General features: G+C 43.3%; 1 protein-coding gene and 1 long non-coding RNA gene across 5 annotated transcripts in view; one reads left to right on the top strand and one right to left on the bottom strand.

The window, feature by feature from the left end:
- On the bottom strand, nucleotides 1-23,388 carry BTLA (B and T lymphocyte associated). 2 transcript variants are annotated; one of them, XM_045001905.1, is made up of 6 exons: nucleotides 23,227-23,388; nucleotides 9,201-9,521; nucleotides 7,890-7,925; nucleotides 5,237-5,380; nucleotides 3,419-3,465; nucleotides 1-977 (listed from the first exon to the last, which is right to left on the bottom strand). In XM_045001905.1, exons 1-6 carry the CDS (start codon nucleotides 23,312-23,314, stop codon nucleotides 639-641), a joined length of 975 nt encoding a protein of 324 aa, XP_044857840.1. In that variant the 5' UTR covers nucleotides 23,315-23,388; the 3' UTR covers nucleotides 1-638. The 2 variants fall into 2 exon arrangements, with proteins under 2 accessions (XP_044857840.1, XP_044857839.1); XM_045001904.1 differs by having other exon boundaries at nucleotides 5,237-5,392.
- The window catches only part of LOC123361774, an 81,282-nt gene that overhangs the window by 48,308 nt on the left and 7,620 nt on the right, over nucleotides 1-25,354 (top strand). The gene's annotated exons all lie outside the window — the stretch shown is intronic.

A 25,354-nucleotide genomic window follows, 5' to 3' on the forward strand; every position in this document is an offset into this window, starting at 1 on the left:
TATATATATATATATTATACTGTCTAGATAACTCCATATACACTCATGGCGATAGGCTGCTGGTTGAGAATTATAAATTAGTAGTAGAAAACAAAAACAAAAAACATTAGCTTGCTTTTTAGTTAGTAGCAGGTTGATATGTTCTTCATAGTCACAGAACACCTCCCAGTTTTATGCTTAAATATGTTCCTCAAGCAAAATTCATATCATCAAAAATTTTCTTCAACAAAAATAATTCATATTTTCCCCCAGTGGACCTAATCTAGCTCATTGTCCTTTAAATTTGTTTTCTTTTCCAATGCTCCTAACCTTTATTATTCAGGTTTTATTGATCCTATCCAAACTCTGACTTTGTTCTGGGCAGTGCTTTGATCAGAGCAGGGGGTTCCTGGAATATGAAAGCTTCAAATGAATCCACGTGGAAGATAACAAACATGTGGTTGCTAATATCCAAGTATGAACATGGACTTCGCTTAAGTGTGAATTCCAGCACATATCATAAGAATCAGCATGCTTTTACTGACGAGAGTTCCTCTTTGTTTAGAAGGTGTACTTATGCTCCTGCTTTAAAGCTTGAGTCACTGCAGGACATGTAACGTTATGGTGCCGGCCAAGTTAAAGATATGTCATTGCCAGGGCTATTTCTTCACACAAACGGTGGCATATTCTGTAAGTTCAATTTCCACATCCTGCTCCTTTCTCGGGAGCTTTTCTATACTAGAATGGTTTAGTGAAGCATAAACAAGGACATCTTCGCTCTCATATGAGGGCTGGTAGGAATCAACAGCAGCACTGTCACAGGCGTTGCCAGTTGCTGCCCTGCTACCATTCCAGTGAGGGACATGATTATCATATATTGTGCTGTCATCCGATGGTTGCTGCAGGCTAGCCATGGAGCAATAGTAAAGTGTAGACCCTTCACTGGGGTCATGCGTGGTCCTATCGGTGTGGTATGGAGCACATGTAGATCTGCTGACCTGCAAGAGAACAGAATGGTGTTCAGCTCTGTGTGGAACTGTGTATTAGCAGGGGCGGCTCTAGGTATTTAGCCGTCCCAAGCACGGCAGGCAGGCTGCCTTTGGTGGCTTGCCTGTGGGAGGTCCCCGGTTCCGCGGATTCGGCGGCACTCCTGCAGGAGGTCCGCCAAAGCCGCGGGACCAGCGGACCCTCCGCAGGCATGCCGCCAAAGACAGCCTGCCTGCCACCCTCGCGGTGACTGGCAGAGCACCCCCCATGGCTTGCCACCCCAAGCCCATGCTTGGTGTGCTGGTGCCTGGAGCCGCCCCTGTGTATTAGATATGTGTCGGCTGGGCAAAGCACACATGTGAGACTTAACAGAGATGTGGCATAAGGTTTCATTCAGGTGGGCTCTACTGCTACAAAATTGCATTAAAAATGATGGATAAATGTTGGTGGAAAGGTGGGCAACCAGGTTCCCTGGAATATACTTTAGGGTAATGCACCATATTATGCGATAAAGTTAGAAATCATTGCATCTTTAGCCTTTCTCTACCTTTACTTCCCTTCCCAAACTCTTTGTCTCCTTTCTTTCCCCCTCTTACCCTCTCTCCATGTGATATCAGTTTCAGGGTAAAATTGAACATCATGTTGCAAGAGCTCCCTTAACTCACTCGTTCTGTGCCTCTCTCTTCCATGGCTCTCCCTGCCCATCACCCATCCAGTCTGAGAATGCAAGACTCTGTCTATTTGTCCCCATCCTTCTGTCTCCTAATCTGTCATTCCTTCTTTCATCCCTTGTCCAGCATCTCTGTCTGCTTACAAGTTCACTCATATTTTTTCCTAAAGAAACCCTCCTTAGGACCCCACTTGCCTATCCACCTAAGTTCAATCTCCCTCCTTGAGTGGAAAGTCTGTTCTGGCCATCTCAATCTTCTCTCCTGTAACACCCCATTGAATCTTATCTAGTCTGGTTTATGGCCTTTCAACTCCTCTGGAACATTCCGTACAAGTATCACATGACCTCATGCTGGCCACATTCAGGTACCATTTTTCTTCACTCATCTTTCCCACTGTTTTTTTGACACTTCTCCTCCATGGGCTTCAATTTTCTCCTTCTTCTCCACCATCTTTCTGTTTTTCCACCAGTAACTTCTCCCTTTCTCCCCTCTCCTTTTGTTTCAGGGTTTTGTCCTTTGTCCCCTCCACGTATCCCTCTGTACTCTCACTAGGCAAGCTCATCCAGTCCCACAGTTTCAACTACCATCACTAGGTAGATGATTCCCACATCTCTTGCCTTCTTCCCCTCATTGCAGTCTCACGTTTACGCCATCTCTGGGCTGTCCCACTGACAAATCAAGCTCACAGTGACAAAATTGAAACTCCCCTTCTTTCCTCTTCAGCCCACTCCCTTCTTTTCTCCATCACCTTTGACAACTGTGCCATCCTCTATATCAGCCTCGCAATGTTATTGAATGTGACTCTTGTCTTTCCTTTTTTCATTCCATGACTCTCCTTTTTCCAAATCTATCAGTTCCTCTTATACATTACTGAAATCCACTCTTCCCTCTCATTCCTTCTTACTTTGTCTTCCCTCACCTTGCTTACTGCAATCTACTCCACGTTGGCTGCCGACTGTCATTTCTAGTCCCCCAACAGTCTGCAAAAAATGCTGCCTCTAACACTACCTTCCTTTGCTTGCTACTCTGATCGGATCACTGGCCTCTGGCTTCTTGGTGTGATGAGACCATTGACTATCATACTAATGAATATGGTCTCATTGTTTCCTTGAACTCACCTGTCTGTACCCATTTGTTGTTTCTTGTCTTATACTTAGACTGTAAGATCTTTTGGGAAGGGCCTGTCTTTTTGGTTGTTGTTGTTCTTTGTACAATGCCTAGCACAATGGAGTCCAGGTCCACGACTGGGGTTCATAACTGCTATGGTAATACATATAGCCACATTTTTTTTTATTTCACTTTCCATGTCAAGTTCAAACTTCTTATCCTCACCTTCACTGCATTACCCAGCTCCAACCTTACTAGGATCTCTGCTTCTATGCTTTTCCATTTCCCTTGCCACTGCCTGTATTCTTTCCAGAGTCCTGTCCTAAAAACCCCATCTGTATCCTCTTTGCACCTGCTTCCGCACTTCCCATATATTTGGAATGTCATCCCTCTGTCCCTTCAAAACCCAACTCAAATTTGGGATTTCTTCCACTAGTCCTTATACAGCTGCAACCCAACAACTATAGAACATGGACTAACAAAATAAAACTACTTCACTTGAACTTTGCACCTTCAGCCAATGTGCTGTTACATGACTGAGACGTAGTCTGTCTTTTATTTAGACGGTTAGCTCCTTGACTGTCTTCCTATATGTTTGTACAATACTAAGCACGCTGTCAGCACTCAATAATACAGGATATGACAAGGCTTGGTAGCACAGAGCTCAAACATACCGTGTTCATTTCCTTCTGTGAGGTTACTGGGGTTGTCTTGGGTTTCACTGGGGAGAAAAAAAAAGAAAATGGTGTATCAATAAAACAACTGTGAGAATTGTCTTTCTGCTAGTAGAAAAGGGTTATGGACATCAGTAAAATACCCCTTTCCTTACTGGATACACCCCAAAACATGAAAATCGAGTTAGAGTATGCCCAGGTTGGATTCAGGAAGATCTATTTTGACAAAGGGTAATAAACATATTCTACAGTTTATTGGGAAATATAACTATCCCTCCATAGCCCCAGAAATGTAAAAAGATATCTTCCTAGTATATTGGGGGGGAGGGAGATTCTCTTAGATTAACTGGAGGGGAGACAGTTCTAGTCATAAACATACTAGACATAGGCATCAGGCATGGAAAACACTCAATAAACTTGAGCCATGTATTAGGCAATTACAGCACCTTTCATTGGAAAGTCTCAAAGCATTTTTCAAATATTAACCAACTAACCCTTAGAAAGCCACTGAGAAATAGGTAAGGGAAATGACCCATCACTGCCCACCACTGAAATGACAAGGTAGTGGAACTGTGGGTTCCATTTCTGAGGTGGAAGATAGCATCTTTGTAATAGCCCATGACACTACATCTTAGAAAGGGAAGAAGAATATTGTATCTAATTGAAAATACAAAGGGAAATTAGGGAAGCAGAATGTAATTAGTTGGAGTGTGATCAGGACTGCAAGGTTAACTCTCACACTCTTATGAACTGTAGCAAGGGATCTGTAATGACCATAAATGGTCAAGACTCTTGTTTAATGTCTTATCTGTAAAATGGGGATGGGGAGAGACAAAGAGCAAATCACAGCATTTCAAACTTCTAAAGAAGTGGAGTTTGAGGCTTGGGTGGTGTAACGGGTCAGACTCACCCCCACGGCGCCTCCTGCTGGTGACTCTGGGAATTAGCTCTGTTCCAGCCCGGAGCGCCCTCTGCAGGCCAGTGATCCACCTGTCTGTTACTACTGGCTCCGTGTCCCTCCCAGGACCCCGGTGCCCCTTTAACCGGGTCTCCCCCTCCCCAGGGGAACCCCCACCCTACTATCCCCACTTCACCTCAGTGTTGGCTACTGCCCAGTCTCTATCTAGCCCCCATTCGCTGGGGCAGACTGCAGTAGCCAGCACTCATCATTGGCAAAGGGGGTTTGGACCTGCTGCCTTTGCTTACCCCTAGGTTGCCCCTTGCAACCCCCAGTACCTTGCCCTCTGCTAGGCCGCAGCCTGGGGCTTTCCAGGCCAGAGCTCCCCAGCTCCTTAGCCTGTCCCCAGCCCTACTTCCCTCAGGTACTTGGTCTAGCTCCCTGCAGCCAGGCCCATCTCTCTCTACAGGCAGAGAGAGACTGTCTGGCTTCTGGTTTCCCTGCCTTCTTATAAGGCCCTGTTGCTCTGTTTGGGGCGTGGCCCCCAGCTGCAGCCACTTCCCCAATCAGCTCAGCCTTGAGAGCCACTGCTCTCAAGCCCTGCCAGGCCACTTTTTAAACCCCTTCACAGCAGGAGCAGGGTCCACCCTGCTACAGGTGGGTTCTTATTTTATCCAAACCTATTGCACTATCCCTAGACGAGAGTAGCCTGTGCGACAAATAAAGCTGCCAAAGAATCAGCATCATAATCTGCTAGGCCTTGGCCATGTTCTAGCTCATCTGTCAGTTGGGGATGATTATTCTCAGACATTTTAACAGTACATAGAGAAGGGACATTTTAAATAGTGGAAACCAGACAAAAGCAAATGAGACTGCCCACAGCAGCAAAAGGAAGAACAGGAGGTGGTATGAGAGCTCACCTTGGTGCCACCGCAGACAACACAACAGGCATAAGCAGATAAGGATGAGGAGACACAATGCCCCCAGAGATGGTAGGGCATAAATAATCCACTTCTTATTGTTGTTGTTAGGTCCTTGAGGAGCTTCTGTGACATTAGTGGCACCTGCAAATTCCTCTAAGATGTATTAGTACATGATATAGGATGTTGGCTGGATTATTCTGAGCCATCCGATTAGTTCATAAATTCAATGTACCAATTTGTTTAATCTGCTAACCACACATTTTTTAGAGTAACTTGAATTAGGCTAGTTAACCAAGCATTTTAAAGTATATATTAGGAATATATTTAGTGAATTGTGAGGGGTGAAAGGCTGTCTGAAATTCTTAGGGGGATTGGGGTTAGGGGGCTGCTCAAAACTTCCTTTTTCTGCTCCAAATTCGATCCTCCTCTTCTCTTTTTCCTTTCCTGTATTTTTTGCAACATAGAAAAAACTAACTTGGGAGGTTCCATTTTATTTTTTTCTCAACTAAACTCAAGGCCCAAGACTTTCAGAAATGGATGCCTAAAGACAGACTCCTCCGTCCAGACTTTGGCACTAGCCTAATTTTCAGAAGTGCTAAACTCCCAGCAGCTCCCACTGAAGTCTATGAGAGCTGCTGGGTGCTCAGCACTTCTGGAAATCAGGCCATATGTCTAGGTGCCCAACTATGGACTCAGGAGCTTTGGGTTCCCTTTAAGGGACAGCAGGAGGAAAAGCTTAGAAAGGAGAAGGGCTGGCAGAGGAGCCAGACTTGTAGGGACCTATGAGATTTTGTACCTTTGCTGCCTGTCATATTTCAAAAGAACAGTATGTTAAATGTGGGTGACAAAGATAGTAAAGATCATTTCCCCTATATCTATTTTAAAAGCCATGTAATGTATAAGGTGCACAGATCCCCTTTTGTTGGCAAGGTCACAGCTGTGCATCATTGGTTAGATAGTGTATGGCCTTTCATAGTGTGTGGGTGGGACACCCCTGAATAGGCCAGGCAGACTAAACAGATTATGGCTTTGGGTAATTATTGTCCACAACCACTTTTTCAGATGTTGACATGCATCCGACGAAGTGGGTATTCACCCACGAAAGCTCATGCTCCAAAACGTCTGTTAGTCTATAAGGTGCCACAGGACTCTTTGCTGCCTTTTCAGATGTTGTTTGTTTATGTTCTGTTGACCCTTGACCCCGAACTGATCTTGGAAGGTTTATGCTTATGTTTAAACTATAACCTATATATTAAAAGCTAACATGCTTATAAATGCGGATATTAAAGCTGTAATGTAAGTAGGGAAGAACAAAATGTATAAATAGTCGAAATAGGCTTTGCAACAAGTTTAACGCCTAACAGAGACTAGTAGTTAGCATAAGGCTTAAATATTTAGCATAAGTACTTAACCTACAATTATAATTTTTAGCCATATGTATCTTGTGATAAACAAGTAAACTGCAAAGGAATAGACTAATAAACATTAAAATAATGACATTTTAGGGACTTTTTGGTATATGTAACCATGCAGCAAAACTAAGTTCACCCATCAAAACTATTGTGAAATACATTGACGCAAATTGGCCATGCAAGCAGCCCAAACTCTGATATTGGCCCCCTGGAATGCTATACATTACAGTGGTTCTCAAACTTTTTTTGCTGGTGATCCCTTTCCCATAGCTCAGTGGTTTGAGCATTGGCTTGTTACATCCAGGGTTGTGAGTTCAATCTTTGAGGGGGCCAATTAGGGATCTGGGACAAAATCAGTACTTGGTCCTGCTAGTGAAGGCAGGGGGCTGGACTCCATGACCTTCTAGTTCTATGCGATAGGCATATCTCCATATATTTATTTATAAGCCTTTGACCCCTGCTATACAAGGACAGGCTGAGACTTAATCAAATATGGTCCCATACATGTGTGGATGTAATGGAAAGGTGTATAAAAAATGTACACTCAGCCCTTAGTTGGAACATCAGGCTGGAAACCTTATCATCACTCCCACTTACAGTACTTCTCCATGTACTATTCATTGCATCTTCACTCATAATGATCTCCATAAGGTTGTAAATATGCAGTCAGGAATAGTTTTTCTATCCTCATCTGACTTTTCTATGACTGTAATTATACTTGCTTGCTTGCATTTGGGTACTAAATAAAGTCTTCATGTCTCTATATATGTGACTCACCAATCTCATTTCCTATAACAAATATTTAAGTAGTCACCTGAGTAAAAGAACCTGTTATTAGTGACTTGTGCATTTTGTACTGTAAATTAATCAAAGACTACAATTCTGATACAGTGTGACTCCTGGAACAGCATGAGTGACATGAGTAGCATGTATTACGCAGTCTGAGAGAAATGTGTGTGAACTGAACAATCTGTTACACTATGATGAAGTGTCTAATTAGCTTTGTCTCGCTTATGCTGATATATTCATGCATTACGGTGGGCAGCACAGGGGATTCTGGCATAGGTGATGGTTGTTTAGTTCTAAGTGAAACATTCAAGCTATGGTGTGAGCAACAGTGATTTAGTGATGAGGTTAAACAGTATTTCAGTATGTGCAAAAATATATGACCCTCCTCACACACAGTCATATAAATACTGGATAGTTCCCCTATTTTATGAGAGAAGATCAGAACTTACTTGATGGTGGAGTTGTGGGGGCATTTGTAGCCACTTCTGAAAAAGAAAAGCAGGACAAGAATTGAAACTGATCTGAGAACTTGGTAAACTTTATGTTCCAGTTATGTTTTCCATACTCAAAGAGCAATCTTACAGTGAAGTCTCCATGACTTCTACTTTCAATTAAGGGAAACAACAAAACAAGAAAGAAGGAAGTTGGTGGGAGGGCACAGCACTTGTCTCCTAAGGCTGCTTGAGTAGTACACACACATTTTATTCAAAGACTTTGACATTTAAAAAAATCAGCCAAGTACATAATTTGCAAATAGATATTATGTCACTTTTTGAAAATACATTTGTGAATACTTTTTTTTTCTTATTTGCTCAGCACTTTCTATTAGAGTTTAACTCACACCAAGAGACTAGTATGAGCTGGGCACAGGCTAAACTGCCTTGCACGGTTCAGCAATAAATGCTGTGAGGGATTTACTCTATCCCTGCACCCTAGGTACATTGCTGCAGCAGTGAACAGAGGCCATAAAAGCTCCTTAACATAGTAGGAGAGAATTCTCCTGTTGCAGACACTGTGTAAGACAGCCTTACTGCTGGAGTAGGCCAGGGCTGTGCCCGAGCCATACTGGACAGTTCCTGGTTGCGGAGCTGCTTATAAGCAGCCCAGGCAGGGCTGCCATGAGGTAGAGCAGACCTCTGAGTTGTTCTGGGAACCACACCAAGCCCAGGGCATCATATCCCTCTTGCTGCTGGGACTGTACTGTATTCTGTGCCTCCAAGAGGCATAGCACAAACTCATACACTCCCTTTGTACTCTCTGTAAGACAACTGTTGCTTTCAGCATGATTTTCTCCTAAGCCATTTCATTCCTTGGACTGTGTTGACCCTGTCTAATAACATGCACCCTTTTGCATCTTGATTGATTTGTGCAGCTTGTGACCAGATTGTACCTTTCCTTACGTTCCTTGGCTTTGACTGACTTATATTTCTTATTACTAGATTGGCCTCTCATGGATCATCCTAAATCCCAAGAGTTTTAGAATCCCCCATGAATGTATTTTGCTTTTCCTGATCCTCTTGGGTCTTTCCTGATTTCTTCCTAATGACCATTAAGAGAGCCAAAAAAAGGGAAGACAGACATTAACAGGAGCAGATTGGGACAGGTAAGAATGCTTAGGAGGCCACTTGGATTACTACTGTGCCACTGAATAGTGTGTGTGTTTGTAGAAACAGGCTTCCAGCTAGAATGAGTTTTTAAACTTTGGAATCACTTATGATAACTAGTTTTGAAGGAGTTTCTCTTTATCTTCTAATGCTTACCTTGAACAGTAACTATTACTGAATGGCTCTTACTGCTTAAGCTGCCCACAGTAGCTTGACAACGATATAATCCACTGTTGTTCTGATGAACAGGTACAATGTTCAGAACAAACATGTTCCCTTCTCCCCAGGCTGTGTGCATGTTTGACTCATTTTTCAGAAGTAAGCAGCGTACCCCCTCTATCTTGCACCAGTTCATGGCCGGCTTTTCTGTGCAGTACTTCACTGGACACTCTATACTGAGGGAGTCCCCAGGTTTTCCATCATATCTGTAACCTCTTGTAACCTGAAGTTCAACAGTACAGTTCCCAGTCACATTTCCTGGAAAAGAAGAAAAACCTGAAAGATTACAATTGTTTCATGGTGTCTCTTCTCCTTATAGCTCTATTCATAGTCTCTTCTGATTGTCATTGCCCATTCTCTGCCTTGTCTGCTTTTATGGGCTCTCTGAAAGAAGATAAAGCATAGATGATGGGTTCTTTCATCTCAAGGGACACAGAACTGGCTCTTACAGAAGACTGGTAATGTGATGCAACTTTTGTCTATTGGTTCAAATCTAGTCCAGCTGTGACATTATAGTAGGTCAAGAATTCTCTGTCAAAATGATTTTTGATGGAAAATGCAGTCTCTTCAAAATTGGGGCAGAGTTAAGGTTATGCTGGTTGCACTACTGGTGAGCTGTGCCTCTCTGATAGGAAACATAAAAGTTATGTACTGTTAGATGCCTTAACTCTTCATTTCCTTGCTTTTGTGGTTTTCTGTTATGTGTGTTATGTATAGAGCCCCCTTAGCTCTCACACAACTTAGAGGATTTATGCATTAATAGAAAAATAGAGAGGGGGAAAGTATCCTAAATCTGGCCTCATTTTTCCTCCAACATTGTCCCCCACTCCTAAATCCAAATGAGAGAGGGGACATCTGATCAATTTGACTCCAGGGCAGGGCACAGAAGTAAACAAACAGGTCAGTAACTGTTGCCTCTAAGGTGGTGTGGTGTAGCCTTTGGAAAACTGCCAAAGTAGTTAGCAGCAGCATTGTGTGCACACAAACAATAAACTGGACTAACGCACTTCACAGCAAAGTTTAGTTCACTTTGAAAGAGGAATCCAGAGTTTATGATAAGTGCAGAGTCCGTGCTCACAATACATGTGTGGTGTGTACTCAAGTGTGGTCGAAGCAGATAAACTCAAAAAGCTGTGGATTTAACCTCCCCGGCTCCTCCTTACCCTTACAGATGATGTATGAATGAGTCTAAGCTAGGTAACTTGCTGAGCATACCACCTGGAAGAATGTGAATGTGGTGCCAGTTTAGATTCCCTTAAACCCACTTCCTCCCACTGTTGTGTAATTTGCCCCTCACATATTGCTTCTGAATTTGGAATCAGGAAGAAAGGACATAATTATGTGGGGGCGGGGTTGGGCGGGAGTGGTTCCCCCCATTTTTCTTCTCAGACTTTGTTGCTACACTGGGATTTACTTGAGGTTCTGGTGGTTTCGTTAGTAGTGACAATGTGCTGCCAGTGTGTTGTTTTATTTTTAAATACTATCTTTGCCTCAAATAGCTGACAATCTAATAGTGGTGTCCAGTTATTGTAAACTGTGTTTTCAGCTTACTTTTTTTAAGGCACACCGAGGACTTTGAGAGCAGGTGCCTTGAAATAAAAGAAATTATGAATGTTCTAAACCTACAAAATATGAATCTGTTGTTTTTAATATTCTCCTGCAATTGCACACATATATAACTGTAAGCATGCATGCAGTACTAATCCCATTGAACTCAATGGGGCTAAATATATGCTTTAAGTTAAGCATATGTGAAAGTTAAGCACATGTGAAAGGAGCCTAAATCAGAAAGTGAGATCATCATCTTGGTCTGTAGCTCAGACCCTTCTATTTCTGAGGAAAGGAAAGTACAAATAGAGTGTTGGTGTGCAGGGCACAACAGCTGCGCGTGGCTGAATAGTCTAAAAATGGAAACAAAGAGCTAGAATTAGAAAGCAGAAGTTTCAGCCAGAACAACATTAAAACGTCTATAATAATCTTCCGGAAATACAGTACCTGCAATGATCACAAATTGCTAGCCGTCCTTTCGATGCTATCACTGCGTGTGACAGATGCCTATATCAGAATGTTAAATTTGATGTATAGTTTTTTGTAGTAAGCCTGTCTGATACTGCATATACTTGATGGCTCTTCCCTAAATACATTAGATGTGTTATTCTTCGTCCAAATTGCTGTCCATGGTCAGTAACACAAACCAACTCGGCTCCTGCCGTTTTCTCGTCAAAAATCTATTTTTCCAGGAGGCCTACACAGTCTAGTCCTTCCTTCCTTTGACTCAGCTTTAAAACAAACCTTTAGTAACCCTCACTCCTTTGGCATCAGGATCCAAAGCAATATTGTTTTATTATTTCTGTAGCTTCTTCTTTCCCCTTTCACACCAGCATTATCTTCCCTGTCTTGTCGTAAATTAGATCCTGATCCTACAGTGAGCTTTGCAGGGATGCAAGGGGTCTGCCACTGCAGACTTTTATGGTGGTGTAGAAATAGAAACATCACCATTCGCTATTAGTTGAGGAAGAATCACCCAATTAACATTTCATAAACACTCTCTAAGGGATGATGTATGTAGCTGAGGGGACTCTCTTGTAAGCGGGAACTAAAGAACAACATAGATTAAGTCATGTAAATGTTAGTAAAACCACATTCCTGTTCAACCACGTATTTAGCTAAAAAGCAGACATCACCCAAATAATCATCTCGGATGGGACAAGATACCTTGATGCGGTGGAAGGACCTCCCTGGATTGTGGCAAAGAGATGCGGAAGAGCTGAGCTGGGCTCAGACCCTTAAAGAGGCTGCTGAGCTATCCTCCTGCAGGGCTGGATTAATGCAGGGGCTTTAGGGCCTGCCGCCCAGACCCTCAGGCTAAGGGGAGCCCAGCGGGCCGGATGCGTCCCGCTGCTTCTTTTCATCTGGCCTGCAGCGAGTCTCCACACCACGGGCCGGATACCAGTCCCCGAGCCTCCGTGCCATCCCTTGGGGCTGGAGCTGCAAGCGCTGGCTTGCCAATGTTCACCTGTGGCCCCCAGGCGAGGGGCATTCAGGGAATCCCTGCCTCCAGCGCTGGCTCCGCAGCTCCCATTGGCTGGGTACCATGGCCAATGGGAGCTGCAGGGGCGGTGCCTGTGGGCATGGGCAGCGTGCACCGCGCAGAGCTGCCTGACCCCTCTGCCTAGGAGCCGGACATGCCAGCCACCTCGGGGAGCAGAGCAGCACAGAACCAAGGCAGGCAGGGATCCAGGGACCATGCTGCACCAAAAACCAGGAGCCGTCGGTGCACCCCCTCGTGCACCCCTACCCCAACCTGGAGCCCTCTCCTGCACCCCAACCCCCATCCCAGCCCTGAGCCCCCTTCTGCACCTGAACTCCCACCCAGAGCCCGCACCCTGAACCTCCTGCTGCACCCCTACCCCATCCCATCTCTGGCCCCACCCCAGAGCCCACCCCCCACCCAGCTAGAGCTTCACCCCCTCCTGCACCCCAATCCCCTGCTCTAGCCCTGAGCCCACTCCAAACTTCCAGGGGCCCCACACAATCTAATAGCCCCAGGCCCACAGGAGAGTTAATTCGGCCCTGTCCTCCTGAACACGGTTTGCCAAGCAAAAGCCAGGAAAGAGACAGAAGCAGTCTGATGGAGGCAAGTTGGGACTGAAACATGGATAAACTTGCACTTCTGCTGCTTGTGCCATGAGACTGGGAATTTCAGTTTTCCAGACCAGATGTAACCAGCCTACATAGATGATCACCGAGGGAAATCCCCCTCCCGTAAACTCCCTGCAATGCTACCAGTTAAGACAGAAGGAGCCATTCCATGCTTAACACGAATGTTTCACTTGCTTTGAACTTGACAAAAATTTCCATTTGCATTGAGAGTGCTCATACTTTGTCTCATCCAAAAGGTGATTTTTTTTTTTTAAAGAGAGAGTTTGAATAAAATGTTTTCATCTGCTTCTCAGCCAGGAGAATGTGATTCATGTTTTCCTCTCTTTTAAAAAGAAAATGTGTGTGTGTGCATGACTACAAAACAACTTTATCTTAACATTTGAACAATAACAAGTGCTGGTACAGCAGAAAGCCCTCCTCCCTATGGAACAAACTCTTTGCTTTGTCTGAAGAAATAGGACTCTGTAGGCACAAAGAGAGGAACATGGGCAGGGGCGGCTCCAGGCCCCAGCACGCCAAGCGCGTGCTTGGGGCGGCATGCCGCAGGGGGGTGCTCTGCCGGTCGGCCAGAGGGCAGCAGGCAGCTCCGGTGGACCTCCCACAGATGTGCCTGCGGAGGGTCCGCTGGTCCCGTGGCTCCGGTGGAGCATCTGCAGGCACGCCTGCGGGAGGTCCACTGGAACCGCGGGACCAGCGGACCCTCCACAGGCACGTCTGCGGGAGGTCCACCGGAGCCGCAGGACCAGCAACTGGCAGAACGCCCCCCGCGGTGTGCCGCCGTGCTTGAGGCGGTAAAATGGCTAGAGCCGCCCCTGAACATGGGTAGTATCCTTTCTTTTCCTGTCTGATTTCAGTGTTCACAGAAGTGGGATGCTCTCCTTGGCTGCAGTGCAAGTACTGCTATTTGCTCATTCAGCGTCACTTGTAGGAAACCACAACAATCAGGCTTGCTGCAGTGATAAGAGTGCTGGGGAGGCAAAACTGACTCTCCAAAGGCCAGAGGGATTGCTCTCCCACAGCCACTTTCTTCAGCCTGTAAGTGTGAGGCATAGTAATAATATGATACCTGGCTCTCATAGTGCTTTTCATCAACAGATCTCAAAACACTTGACTAAGGAGGTCATTATCATTATCCCCATTTCACAGACGGGGAAAATGAGGCACGGAAAAGGGAAGTAACTTGCCCAAGGTCACCCAGCTGCTGCTAATAGTGATCTGCAAAAAGAAAATGGGCTTGTATCCCTTTTTTGTTTCTTTGCTGCATAATGGGGTGTGTGTGTGTGTGTGTGTACCCTAAAAAAAAACAAAAAAGCCACTTCTGCTCGGTTTTTAATGTTAAAGATTCAGTTCCTGTCTAGGCTGAAAGATGCTACTGAAGAGTGGAGAGCTAGTGCAATGGTAACATCATGAGAATCAGATGAGTGAAACCTGGGGTATTACAGTGGAAGACAATTTGGGACAGACTATTTAAAACTCCTCCAGTTTTGGGTTTTGGTTAATATCTATTTAACTGCAATAACTAAACACTTGGGATAAAAGAAGTCTTTGTTCAAATCCAGTATACTCTCTCCTTCAGTTAAATGGTTGGGGCCCACAATGAATATGCTTTGAGACCTCCCAATGGCCCTTCTACAAAGCCAATGGAAAATCAGACCTGATATTCCAGGTTTTTCTAAGCGGAAAAAAGAGCAGTAAAAAAAAACAACATTAAAATATTTCAGGCCTGCCTTATATGTAATTAAAGGGCACAAAGCCAATTTTTGAAAAGTTCTTTGCAGGTTCTCTTTAAAAAGCAGTAGTGGGTCTCTGACTCAGGGAAGAAGTGGTCTGAGGTAAGCCTTAGGTTTTGCTTTGTTTTGGTTTAAGTGCCTAAATAAACACAGCGTCCTAGGAAGTGGGAGATGTTTTTTCTTTATTAACCAGAGTATCCATTAGCAAGGGGAAACTCTGGACTCTAGTGCAGTTATACAGAGTTTATATGTGCTCTTGCAAGCTTTACTGGGGATGAATAATGCTCACCTTCCTTCTTCTGTAAGAATATCTCTTGAACATTTCTGCCTGTTTCCTGTGCTGTGGTTTATTAACAGTTAACAATAGTGGTGTAACTAACCAACTCCAGAAATGATATTGTAGATGTGCGAGTGCATGGTAATTCAAGAGTCGTTAGCCGAGGCCTTGAAAAAGCTGGCCGGTTTACGTCAGATGTAGTGGAATTTGTGTCTTGAAACAAGGGTGGCCACGCATGATCAGTACTTGGATGTCAGACTTTAAAGAAGACAAAGGAATCTATAAAATATGCATTGCGTGTGTATCAAACTAGTCCTTGTAGTCCTCTAATAACTTATACTGCAAAAGACAGAGATTCTTTTAGATCATTTGATTGCTCTAATGTTTGGGATGCAGAGAGACAAACTTTAATTTCTGGCTAGACTGGATTCTTCATAAATATCTTTTTTTCTGTTGTGTCACTGAGATAAATATCTCCACTCACATTAATGCACATGCTATTATTTCACTGAGAGGAAAATCCTCCTTCCAATGATTTATACTTTAAAGGCTTTTTTTCAGGCCTGTCAAATGATTAAAAAAATTAATTGCAATTAATTGCACTCTTAAACAATAACAGAATACCATTTATTTAAATATTTTTGATGTTTCCTACATTTTCAAATATATTGATTTCAATTACAACACAGAATACAAAGTATACAGTGCTCACTTTATATTTATTACAAATATTTTCACAGTAAAAAACAAAAGAAATAGTATTTTTCAATTAATCTAATACAAGTACTGTAGTGCAATCTCTTTATCATGAAAATTGAACTTACAAATGTAGAATTATGTACCAAAAAAACTGCATTCAAAAATAAAACAATGTAAAGCTTTACAGCCTACAAGACCACTCAGTCCTACTTCAGCCAATCACTCAGACAAACAAGTTTGGTTACAATTTGCAGGAGATAATGTTGCCCGCTTCTTGTTTACAATGTCACCTGAAAGTTAGAACAGGACTTTTGCATGGCACTGTTGTAGCCAGCGTCACAAGATATTTACATGCCAGATGCGCTAAAGCAGGGATCGGCAACCTTTGGCATGCGGCCTGCCAGGGTAAGCACTCTGGTGGGCCAGGCCAGTTTGTTTACCTGCTGCATCCTCAGGTTTGGCCGATCGCAGCTCCCACTGGTCACGGTTCGCCACTCCAGACCAATGGGGGTGGCAGGAAGTGGCAGCCAGTAGATCCCTCGTCCCACAGCCCCCATTGGCCTGGAGTGGCGAACTGCGGCCAGTGGGAGCTGCAATTGGCCAAACTTGCGGATGTGGCAGGTACACAAACTGGATCGCCCCGCCAGGGTGCTTACCCTAGGGTGACCAGACAGCAAGTGTGAAAAATTGGGACAGAGGGTGGGGAGTAATAGGAGCCTATATAAGAAAAAGGCCCAAATATCGGGACTGTCCCTATTAAATCAGGACATCTGGTCACCCCAGCTTACCCCGGTGGGCCGAGTGCCAAAGGTTGAGGATCCCTGCGCTAAAGATTCATATGTCCCTTCATGCTTCAGCCATCATTCCAGAGGACATGCATCCATGCTGATGATGGGTTTTGGCGATAACGATCCAAAGCAGAGTGGACCGACATATGTTCATTTTCATCATCTGAGTCAGATGCCACTGACAGGTTGCTTTTCTTTTTTTTTTTTGGTGTTCAGGTTCTATAATTTCCTCATCAGAGTGTTGCTCTTTTAAGACTTCTGAAAGCATGCTCCACCCTCATCCCTCTCAGGTTTTGAAAGGCACTTCAGATTCTTAAACCTTGAGTTGAGTGCTGTAGCTATTTTTAGAAATCTCACATTGGTACCTTCTCTGCGTTTTTGTCAAATCTTCTGTGAAAGTGTTCTTAAAATGAACAACATGTGCTGGGTCCTCATCCGAGACTGCTCTAACATGAAATATATGGCAAAAAGTGGGTAAAACGGAATGGGAGACATACAATTCTCCCCCAAGGAGTTCAGTCACAAATTTAATTAACACACTATTTTTTTAACGAGCATCATCAGCATGGAAGCATGTCCTCTAGAATGGTGGCCGAAGCATGAAGGGGCAAACGAATGTCTAGCATATCTGGCGTGTAAATACCTTGCAACGCCAACTACAAAAGTGCCATGGGAACGCCTGTTCTCACTTTCAGCTGACATTGAAAACAAGAAGCAGGCAGCAGTATCTCCTGTAAATGTAAACAAACTTGTTTGTCTTAGTGATTGGCTGAACAAGAAGTAGGACTGAGTGGACTTGTAGGCTCTGAAGTTTTATATTGTTTTGTTTTTGAGTGCAGTTATGTAACAAAAAAAATCTATATTGTAAGTTACACTTTCACAATAAAGAGATTGCACTACAGTACTTGTATGTGGTGAATTGAAAAATACTACTGTATTTCTTTGGTTTATCATTTTTACAGTGCAAATATTTGTAATAAAAAATAATATAACGTGAGCACTGTACACTTCATATTCTGTGTTGTAATAGAAATCAATATATTTGAAAATGTAGAAAAACATCCAAAAATATTTAATAAATTTCAATTGGTATTCTATTGTTTAACAGTGCAATTAATCACAATTAATTTTTTTAATCATGATAAATTGTTTTGAGCTAATTGCATGAGTTAGCTTGCGACTAATCGACAGCCCTACTTTATTTATTTTGTTTTGTTTGTTTGTTTACATTAAAAATTCAAGTCTTGTTTTCTTTTGCTGTGTCCTGGAAAACATTAAGGAGAACTGGAGATCTGTGTGTTTATGATTAATCATGCAGGTGGAATCTGATTAACTGAGATTCGCAACACTTAACTAACTCAGAAACACTGTGTTAAAAATTGACCATCCTGATCTTTCAATTAACAGCTGGTGCTAGTTTACATCTGAGTTATGTAAGAATCCATCATCAAAAACAGTGAAGCCAAGACCCTGTGGTCTTGTAAAAATCACTCCCTTTAAGAACCGCAACTGCCAGGATCTTGCTTTTACCTTTTATCTAAAGAAAAGAACAATGCTAGCAACCCCTAATTCCATTCTGGGGTGCTGACTAGGTGGGAAGAGCAATTCCTCCTGAGTCTTCCAGTATGTAAGTGGTCTCCCATCTAAGTACTAATTAGACTTGATGCCGCTTAGTTTCTAAGAACAGACTGTGTGGTGGTTGGTGGCCAGTGCTGCACATGAGGTCAGTCTAGAGAATCCAGTGGTCCCTTCTGGCCTTAAATTCTTCAACATGATTGATATTTCTAAGGCAGAACAAAAGCAAGAACATTTTTGTTTGTTTAGCAAACTTTCTGAGCCACACTCAGTCATCATAAAGAAACAACAAAGGGCACAAACCAACCCCGCTTTGCAAGATCACATGTAAACTTAAAGTTTGGGACCAAAGTTTGGGGATCAGGTGATGTTACATTTTGGAAAACCAGTTTGCCAACTCTCTATCTGAATATTTGTGTTCTTGATATGTAAAACTCTTTATATTCTAAGCCCTAGTCTACGCTACAAACTTATGTCCATAGAACTATATTGCTCATAGGTGTGGAAAATCCACACTCCTGAGCAACGCAGTTATACCAGCCGAACTCCTAGTATAGACAGCATTATTTCAATGGGAGGGCTTCTCCTGTTGATATACCTACCATTTAACTGGGAGGTGGAGTACCTGCGCTGATGGGAGAAGCTCTCCCGTCAGCATAGGTAGCATCTTCTTTAACCACTACAGCGGCATGGCTGCACTGCTGTAAGTGTCCCTTCCAACCCTGATATCCTATGATTCTATGACCTCAGGAGGTCATCTAGTCCAACCCCTTGCTCAAAGCAGGACCAATTCCCAACTAAATCATCCCAGCCAGGGCTTTGTCAAGCCTGACCTTAAAAACCTCTAAGGAAGGAGATTCCACCACCTTCCTAGGTAACCCATTCCAGTGCTTCACCATCCTCCTAGTGAAAAAGTTTTTCCTAATATCCAACCTAAACCTCCCACACTGCAACTTGAGACCATTACTCCTTGTTCTGTCATGTGCTACCACTCAGAACAGTCTAGATCCATCCTCTTTGGAACCCCCTTTCAGGTAGTTGAAAGCAGCTATCAAATCCCCCCTCATTCTCCTCTTCTGCAGACTAAACAATCCCAGTTCCCTCAGCCTCTCCTCATAAGTCATGTGCTCCAGCCCCCTAATCATTTTTGTTGCCCTCCACTGGACTCTTTCCAATTTCTCCACATCCTTTTTGTAGTGATGGGCCCAAAACTGGACACAGTACTCCAGATGAGGCCCCACCAATGCCGAATAAAGGGGAATGATCATGTCCCTCGATCTGCTGGCAATGCCCCTACTTATGCAGCCCAAAATGCCATTAGCCTTCTTGGCAACAAGGACACACTGTTGACTCATATCCAGCTTCTCGTCCACTGTAACCCCTACGTCCTTTTCTGTAGAACTGCTTCCTAGCCACTCGGTCCCTAGTCTGTAACAGTGAATGGGATTCTTCCATCCTAAGTGCAGGACTCTGCACTTGTCTTTGTTGAACCTCATCAGGTTTCTTTTGGCCCAATCCTCTAATTTGTCTAGGTCCCTCTGTATCCTATCCCTATCCTCCAGCATATCTACCACTCCTCCCAGTTTAGTGGCATCTGCAAACTTGATGAGAGTGCAGTCCATGCCATCCTCCAGATGATTAATGAAGATATTGAACAAAACCGGCCCCAGGACCAACCCTTGGGGCACTCCACTTGATACCGGCTGCCAACTAGACATGGAACCATTGATCACTACCTGTTGAGCCCGACGATATAGCCAGCTTTCTATCCACTTTATAGTCCATTCATCCAGCCCATACTTCTTTAACTTGCTGGCAAGAATACTGTGGGAGACCATATCAAAAGCTTTGCTAAAGTCAAGGAATAACACATCCACTGCTTTCCCCTCATCCACAGACCCAGTTATCTCCTCATAGAAGGCAATTAGTTTAGTCTGGTGTGACTTGCCCTTGGTGAAGCCATGCTGACTGTTCCTGATCACTTCCCTCTCCTCTAAGTGCTTCAGAAAGGTGTGTCGACAGAGGTACTATGGCAAGAGGCACTCTAAAAAGACTCAGACCATGTCTACACTACAAAATTATGTCAACCTAACTTGCATCATACAGCTCTCTCTCTCTCTCTCTCTACACACATATATATATATATATATAAACCCAATATTTATATTCCAATTGATTTATTTTATAAGTATATGGTCAAAATGAGAAAGTGAGCAATTTCTCAGTACTAATGTGCTGTGGCACTTTTGTATTTTAATGTCTGATTTTGTAATCAAGTAGTTTGAAGTGAGGTGTAACTTGGGGTATGTGAGACAAATCAGACTCCTGAAAGGGGCACAGTAGTTAGAAAAGTTGAGAGCCACTGGTTTAAAGAATATAGAGTGGCAGTGAGATCTGCTAATTAGTTATGCTAATCTGCTAATTTAAAAAGAGAGAGAGAAAGAGAGAGATTGGTGGGCAAATCTGCTACTGGTCCCATCTGCAATACAGGGAAAGGGGACCAAAGAGAGGAGTATTGCAGAAGGCACTCTTCTAATTGATTTCCTTGACATTTGGAGTGGACTAACAAATAAAACACGAGTGCACAATTAAGGCTCCCGCAGCAGAACTATCTCAGTCACGTTGCACAAATGTAGTGTTTTATATCGCTAAATATCCATGATGATATTTTTTAAACGTCACAAAATATTCCACATATGCAACATGGCTAATTAATATTGTTATTGGATGCTTAATTTTTGCCTTTCTTCGCTTAATTTTATCAGAGCTACCTTAATGCTTCATCAATGTACTTCTTTATCTACAAAGAGAAAATTTCCTGTGAATAATTATAGCAATTACTGTTTGAAATTCAGCTTCCCACTGAGATGCTTGATAGATAGTCGTTGCTGTTTTCTGGCTGGTGAAAGTTCTTTGCAAGATCATGTCAACCATGAAAACAAATCACTTTGGTTGCAGGTTGATAATAAGTTGTTGTTGTTTTTTAACAGAAGTTTAGAATTTGCAGAGTAATGTGCAAAAACCATGAGTCCTTCATTTTTTCCATTCAGTCTTCTCCTTTCCCTGATGTTAAGACAATACTTTTGGCAGGACTCTGTTTCAGGGAGACTTTTATAGTATTCTCCGTGCAGACTGCCTCAGCAGCTGCTTGAGAGCAGCAGTTCCTGTTCCCATCAGGCTTGGTGGGGAAAAAATACACTTTCATGTCACAGAGTTAGTGAGGTTTCATTAGGCTAAAAATAATAGAGGTGTACTGAGTACGTTCAGAGATTTTCCACTCATTTGACATTTTGTGCCTGTGAGGTTATACTACTTTTTCCAAATTTAAGAAAGCATACACTCCTTACTGATGACTCCTTACATCAAGTGTCAATGGTGAGCTGTCTCTGTAGAGGCAAAAAGGGTCAGTTTTTGTCCACGTTAGGGGAGGGGAAACGTTTTCAGTCCTATGTCAAAAATGACTGAAGCAATTTGGCTTAAACTCTTCAGGTGAAGAACAAGCATAAGAAATTAATGGCCAAAATGTAAATGTGTCAGAAATTATGAACGTGTGAAATCATGGGCAATAATGGAGACTGCTTTTGCAAATTTCAGCACTGTGTAATATTTCTGATGCCGTTCTGTTATTTGTTTGCGGTAGCATGCATGATGTGCAAGGCACTTTCTAAGTATATAAGAAGGGATGGCCCGTGCTTTGGGGAGTTCACAAAGGACAGACAGGCAGTGTTAGATGTAGGTCAGGGAAGGGGAACAAAACCAGGGATTTTCTATATGCACACAAGATTCATTATAGCGCACATAGCAGAAACAGATTTTTGACAAGACTTAAATGTGGAGAGGGTAGGGGCCTAGCTGATAAATTTGGAGAGGCTGACCCATGCATATGGGCCATATGGAATAAGGCAGAGAAGTGATTATCTGAGACACTGGCCATTGCCAGACATGGGAGTTGGCAATGGCAGAGTGACGCTAAATTCAACAAGGAAGCTTAAGAAGGGAAGAGTAGACTTCCACAGAGCCCTGAGGGAGATGGTCAGTAGTTGTAGAAGCTCACAAAACCTTCGAGGTAGATAGCTGTTAGTTTAAAATGGGTAAAACAAAGTACTGAGAGATTAAGTGACTTGCCCAAGGTCAGGTCACACACTGAGTCAGCGGTAGAAAATATCACATCGCTAACCAGGCAGGGCACGTCCTTTACCCCACACCTCTGACTTTCCCATGATCTGTGGTTTAACTGCTAATGACATGCACTTTAACTTAATCGTTATTTCACGCTATTAATAGGAGTTTTACAAGTAATATTACAAGTATGTACTGTGCAGTAAATTATAGCAGTGGTGGAAATACAACTTTAAGGTTAACATAGCATAACTTTTCAAAATCAGTTTAATGCTTACAGCATATTATGTGCACCGTTTCACGCTATTTTGGACGAATGGAATGGACTGGAATAGTTCAGACTGAATTAAAAGTAACAAACACATGAGAGGCAATAAGCAGTTGTAATGGATGTGCTTATCTTTGTCATCCTTGACTCTAAATTATTTTAACCATGAACGCAAAGGATAAATTTAAAAGGCTGTTCTTCTTTGTGACACAACCCAGAACCTCTCTTTCCATAATCACCATGGGCTAAAGTCTCTGTTGTAACGCCACTGACTTCAGGAAAATTATCGTAGATGAATAAGGCACAATGTCTTTATAAATACAGGGACCAACTCTTCCTTATACTGGTATAAATCAGGAGACCCCCCATTAAAGTCAACAGTTTCACTGCAGAAAGTGAGAGGAAAATTAGACCCCTTGTTTTTTTTAGGACATGTGACTGAGGTAATTGGTAATTACTAGGTATGGACATGCAAGCACTCTGCCGGCACTCTAGGGTCAAACCACACCTGGTAGAACCTTAGAACTTTAACAAGGTGCTTGGGTTCTACCCTTGCACAGCTGGCAGAGGCTTTGGTCAGGAACTGGAGAGAGCCCAGTCCCAATTAGCTGACTTTCAGTCTAGACGGTAACATAGAGGCCTGGTTTTAATATCCATAATCCACATGCTCATTATTTTACCTTATTAGATTTATGTCCTGTATCTTATTCCACCATCATCCAGCATACCATAGTTTCACAATCTGAATTTCTCCTCACCCAGACTACACTGAAAATCACTTGGGTACATGGTTTTCTATGAAGGCTAGTAACTTAAGTCACATTAGATTGATAAAGCGTCTTACCATAAACCTGACAGATATCCAGAGATAGCACCACAAGAAGGATGTGCAGTACAATTCTATTCACCCACATGCCTGGAGAAGCCGTCATTTCATCGGCATGATGGAGATGGGAGAGATTCCTCTGAGGTTAAAGAAGTGCAGCTTGTATAGACACCTATACCCCTCTGTGATTGCCCATGGTGTCTCTGAACTGATTCTCTTGACTGAAGAGTTTAGACAGGGAAGGAGATTTGGGGGTGGGGAAAAGGGCGGGGAAGATTTCTGTAACATACTATGCAAAAATCTGACAGGTTACATAGTAAACTTTCATGTGGTTGTATCATCATCCGCTTGCTTACTTTCAAAATCTCTGAATTGCAAAGCTTCTCGTTTTCCTTTGAGTGCTTTTTCAGTGCAGTAAGTGGAACTACAGAATTAAAACTATAAGAAGAAAATCCTCGGTTAGTGCAACACTAAGTCTGAGATTTTAATCTGACAAACATCAGTAAATTCAAAGCTAACACCTGCACAGTAGTGTTTCTTCCCCCACACTTTTTCCAACCCTTTTGGATCGCTTCTTTAGTCCATTTTATTTTCATAGTACATTTAAAAAAAACCCTACATTAAAGGAGCATTAAGGTGGTTCTTCGAGTAGTGTCCCTATGGGTGCTCCACTGTAGGTATGCTTGCATCAGGGGCACCAGAACATGGCTATGGCCCCATCACTTTTAAAAGTGGGAAGAGGCGGTGTGGGGCAGGGCCTTGGGGAGAAGGAGTGGGGTTTGGGGGGGAGACAGGGCCACAGCTCAGGTTCCAGTGGCCCCCCCCACACACACACACTTTTAGGGAGCTTCCGCCACTTCTGGCTTGGGTCCTTGCGCTACTGAACTGAGAACTTTGGTAGCAGCGGCCTTTAGGCCACACATGCGCTATGCCTCCTTGGGCCATGCCATGAGGCTAGTCAGCATGCATGGGCAAGGCCCACTGCCCCTTAGTTCCTTCTCTACCACAGAGTCATTGGCAAGAACTCTGAAATGTAGAGGGGAGGAGAGCGGGTTGTGGAGCACTCGTAGGGACACACGTCTTGAAGAACCATTGTTACTGCAAAAGGTGAGTAACTTCTTGCAAAGTCAAGCACTCAGTTTAGGAAATGACAGAATTAAGGTTGCCTGTGCAACTTCAGTTTGTCTCCCTTCTACCTATGCATAATGATTCAGTCTATAATTATATGAGCACATGCTACCTTTTTTCCCCAAGGACCTCCTTCCCTCAGCTCCTGTATATGCCCAGAGTCCCTTCCCCCATCCCATACTGTTCGTATGCATCAGCCACTTCCCACTAGCTTCCATTCCCTCTACATCTGCTTCCCCTCAAAACTCTGGCTCCTGTTCTGCCTCCCTCTTCTCTCCTCACTACCCTCTGGGTCTTGCAACCTACTCTCCCCATCTGCTTTCCAGTCAGACAGGTGCCTCCTTTACCTCCTCGCTGCCTGAATACCAGCAGGGGGGTCCACTGAAAGCACAGAAGAGATAGTCCCCCTGCTCTCACTTCCAACAGCCAGAGGCCCCCAGCACTCAGAAACATCAGTTATATACATTAGCCCCTGAGATGGAATGTATTCACTTGTTCTGTGAAGATGAAACAGGCATTGTCCAGTCACATGTCAGAGCTGTGAAGGGGTGGAGCATGAACATAAGAATCATGAACGTTAATGCCCAAGGTCCATCTAGTCCAATAACCTGTCTCTGACAGTTGCTAGAACCAGAAGATTCAGAGAAAGGTGTACGACCCCTTCAGTATCAGATGTGGGATAATCTGCCTGCCCCACATAGGCTCATCCTGGTCACTGATAATTAGAGATTATTTTAAACCCTGAGGCATGGGGTTTTAAATCCCTTCCAAACATTCATTGACATTCAGTTATAACAACTCCACAGATTCTTAATATCCATATAAATATTCAATCTCTTTTGGACTCTTGCTCAATTCTTGGCCACAATGACTTCCTGTAGCAAGGAGTTCCACCATTTAATCACACATGTGAGAAAGTACTTCCTTTTTATCTGTTTTGAATTTCCGACCTTTTACTTCCACTGAAATTCCCACTGTTCTTGTGTTATGACACCAGGAGAACAGCTGTTCCCTGCCT

The sequence above is a fragment of the Mauremys mutica genome, chromosome 1, assembly GCF_020497125.1.
Source record: "Mauremys mutica isolate MM-2020 ecotype Southern chromosome 1, ASM2049712v1, whole genome shotgun sequence".
Classification (NCBI taxonomy): Eukaryota; Metazoa; Chordata; order Testudines; family Geoemydidae; genus Mauremys; species Mauremys mutica.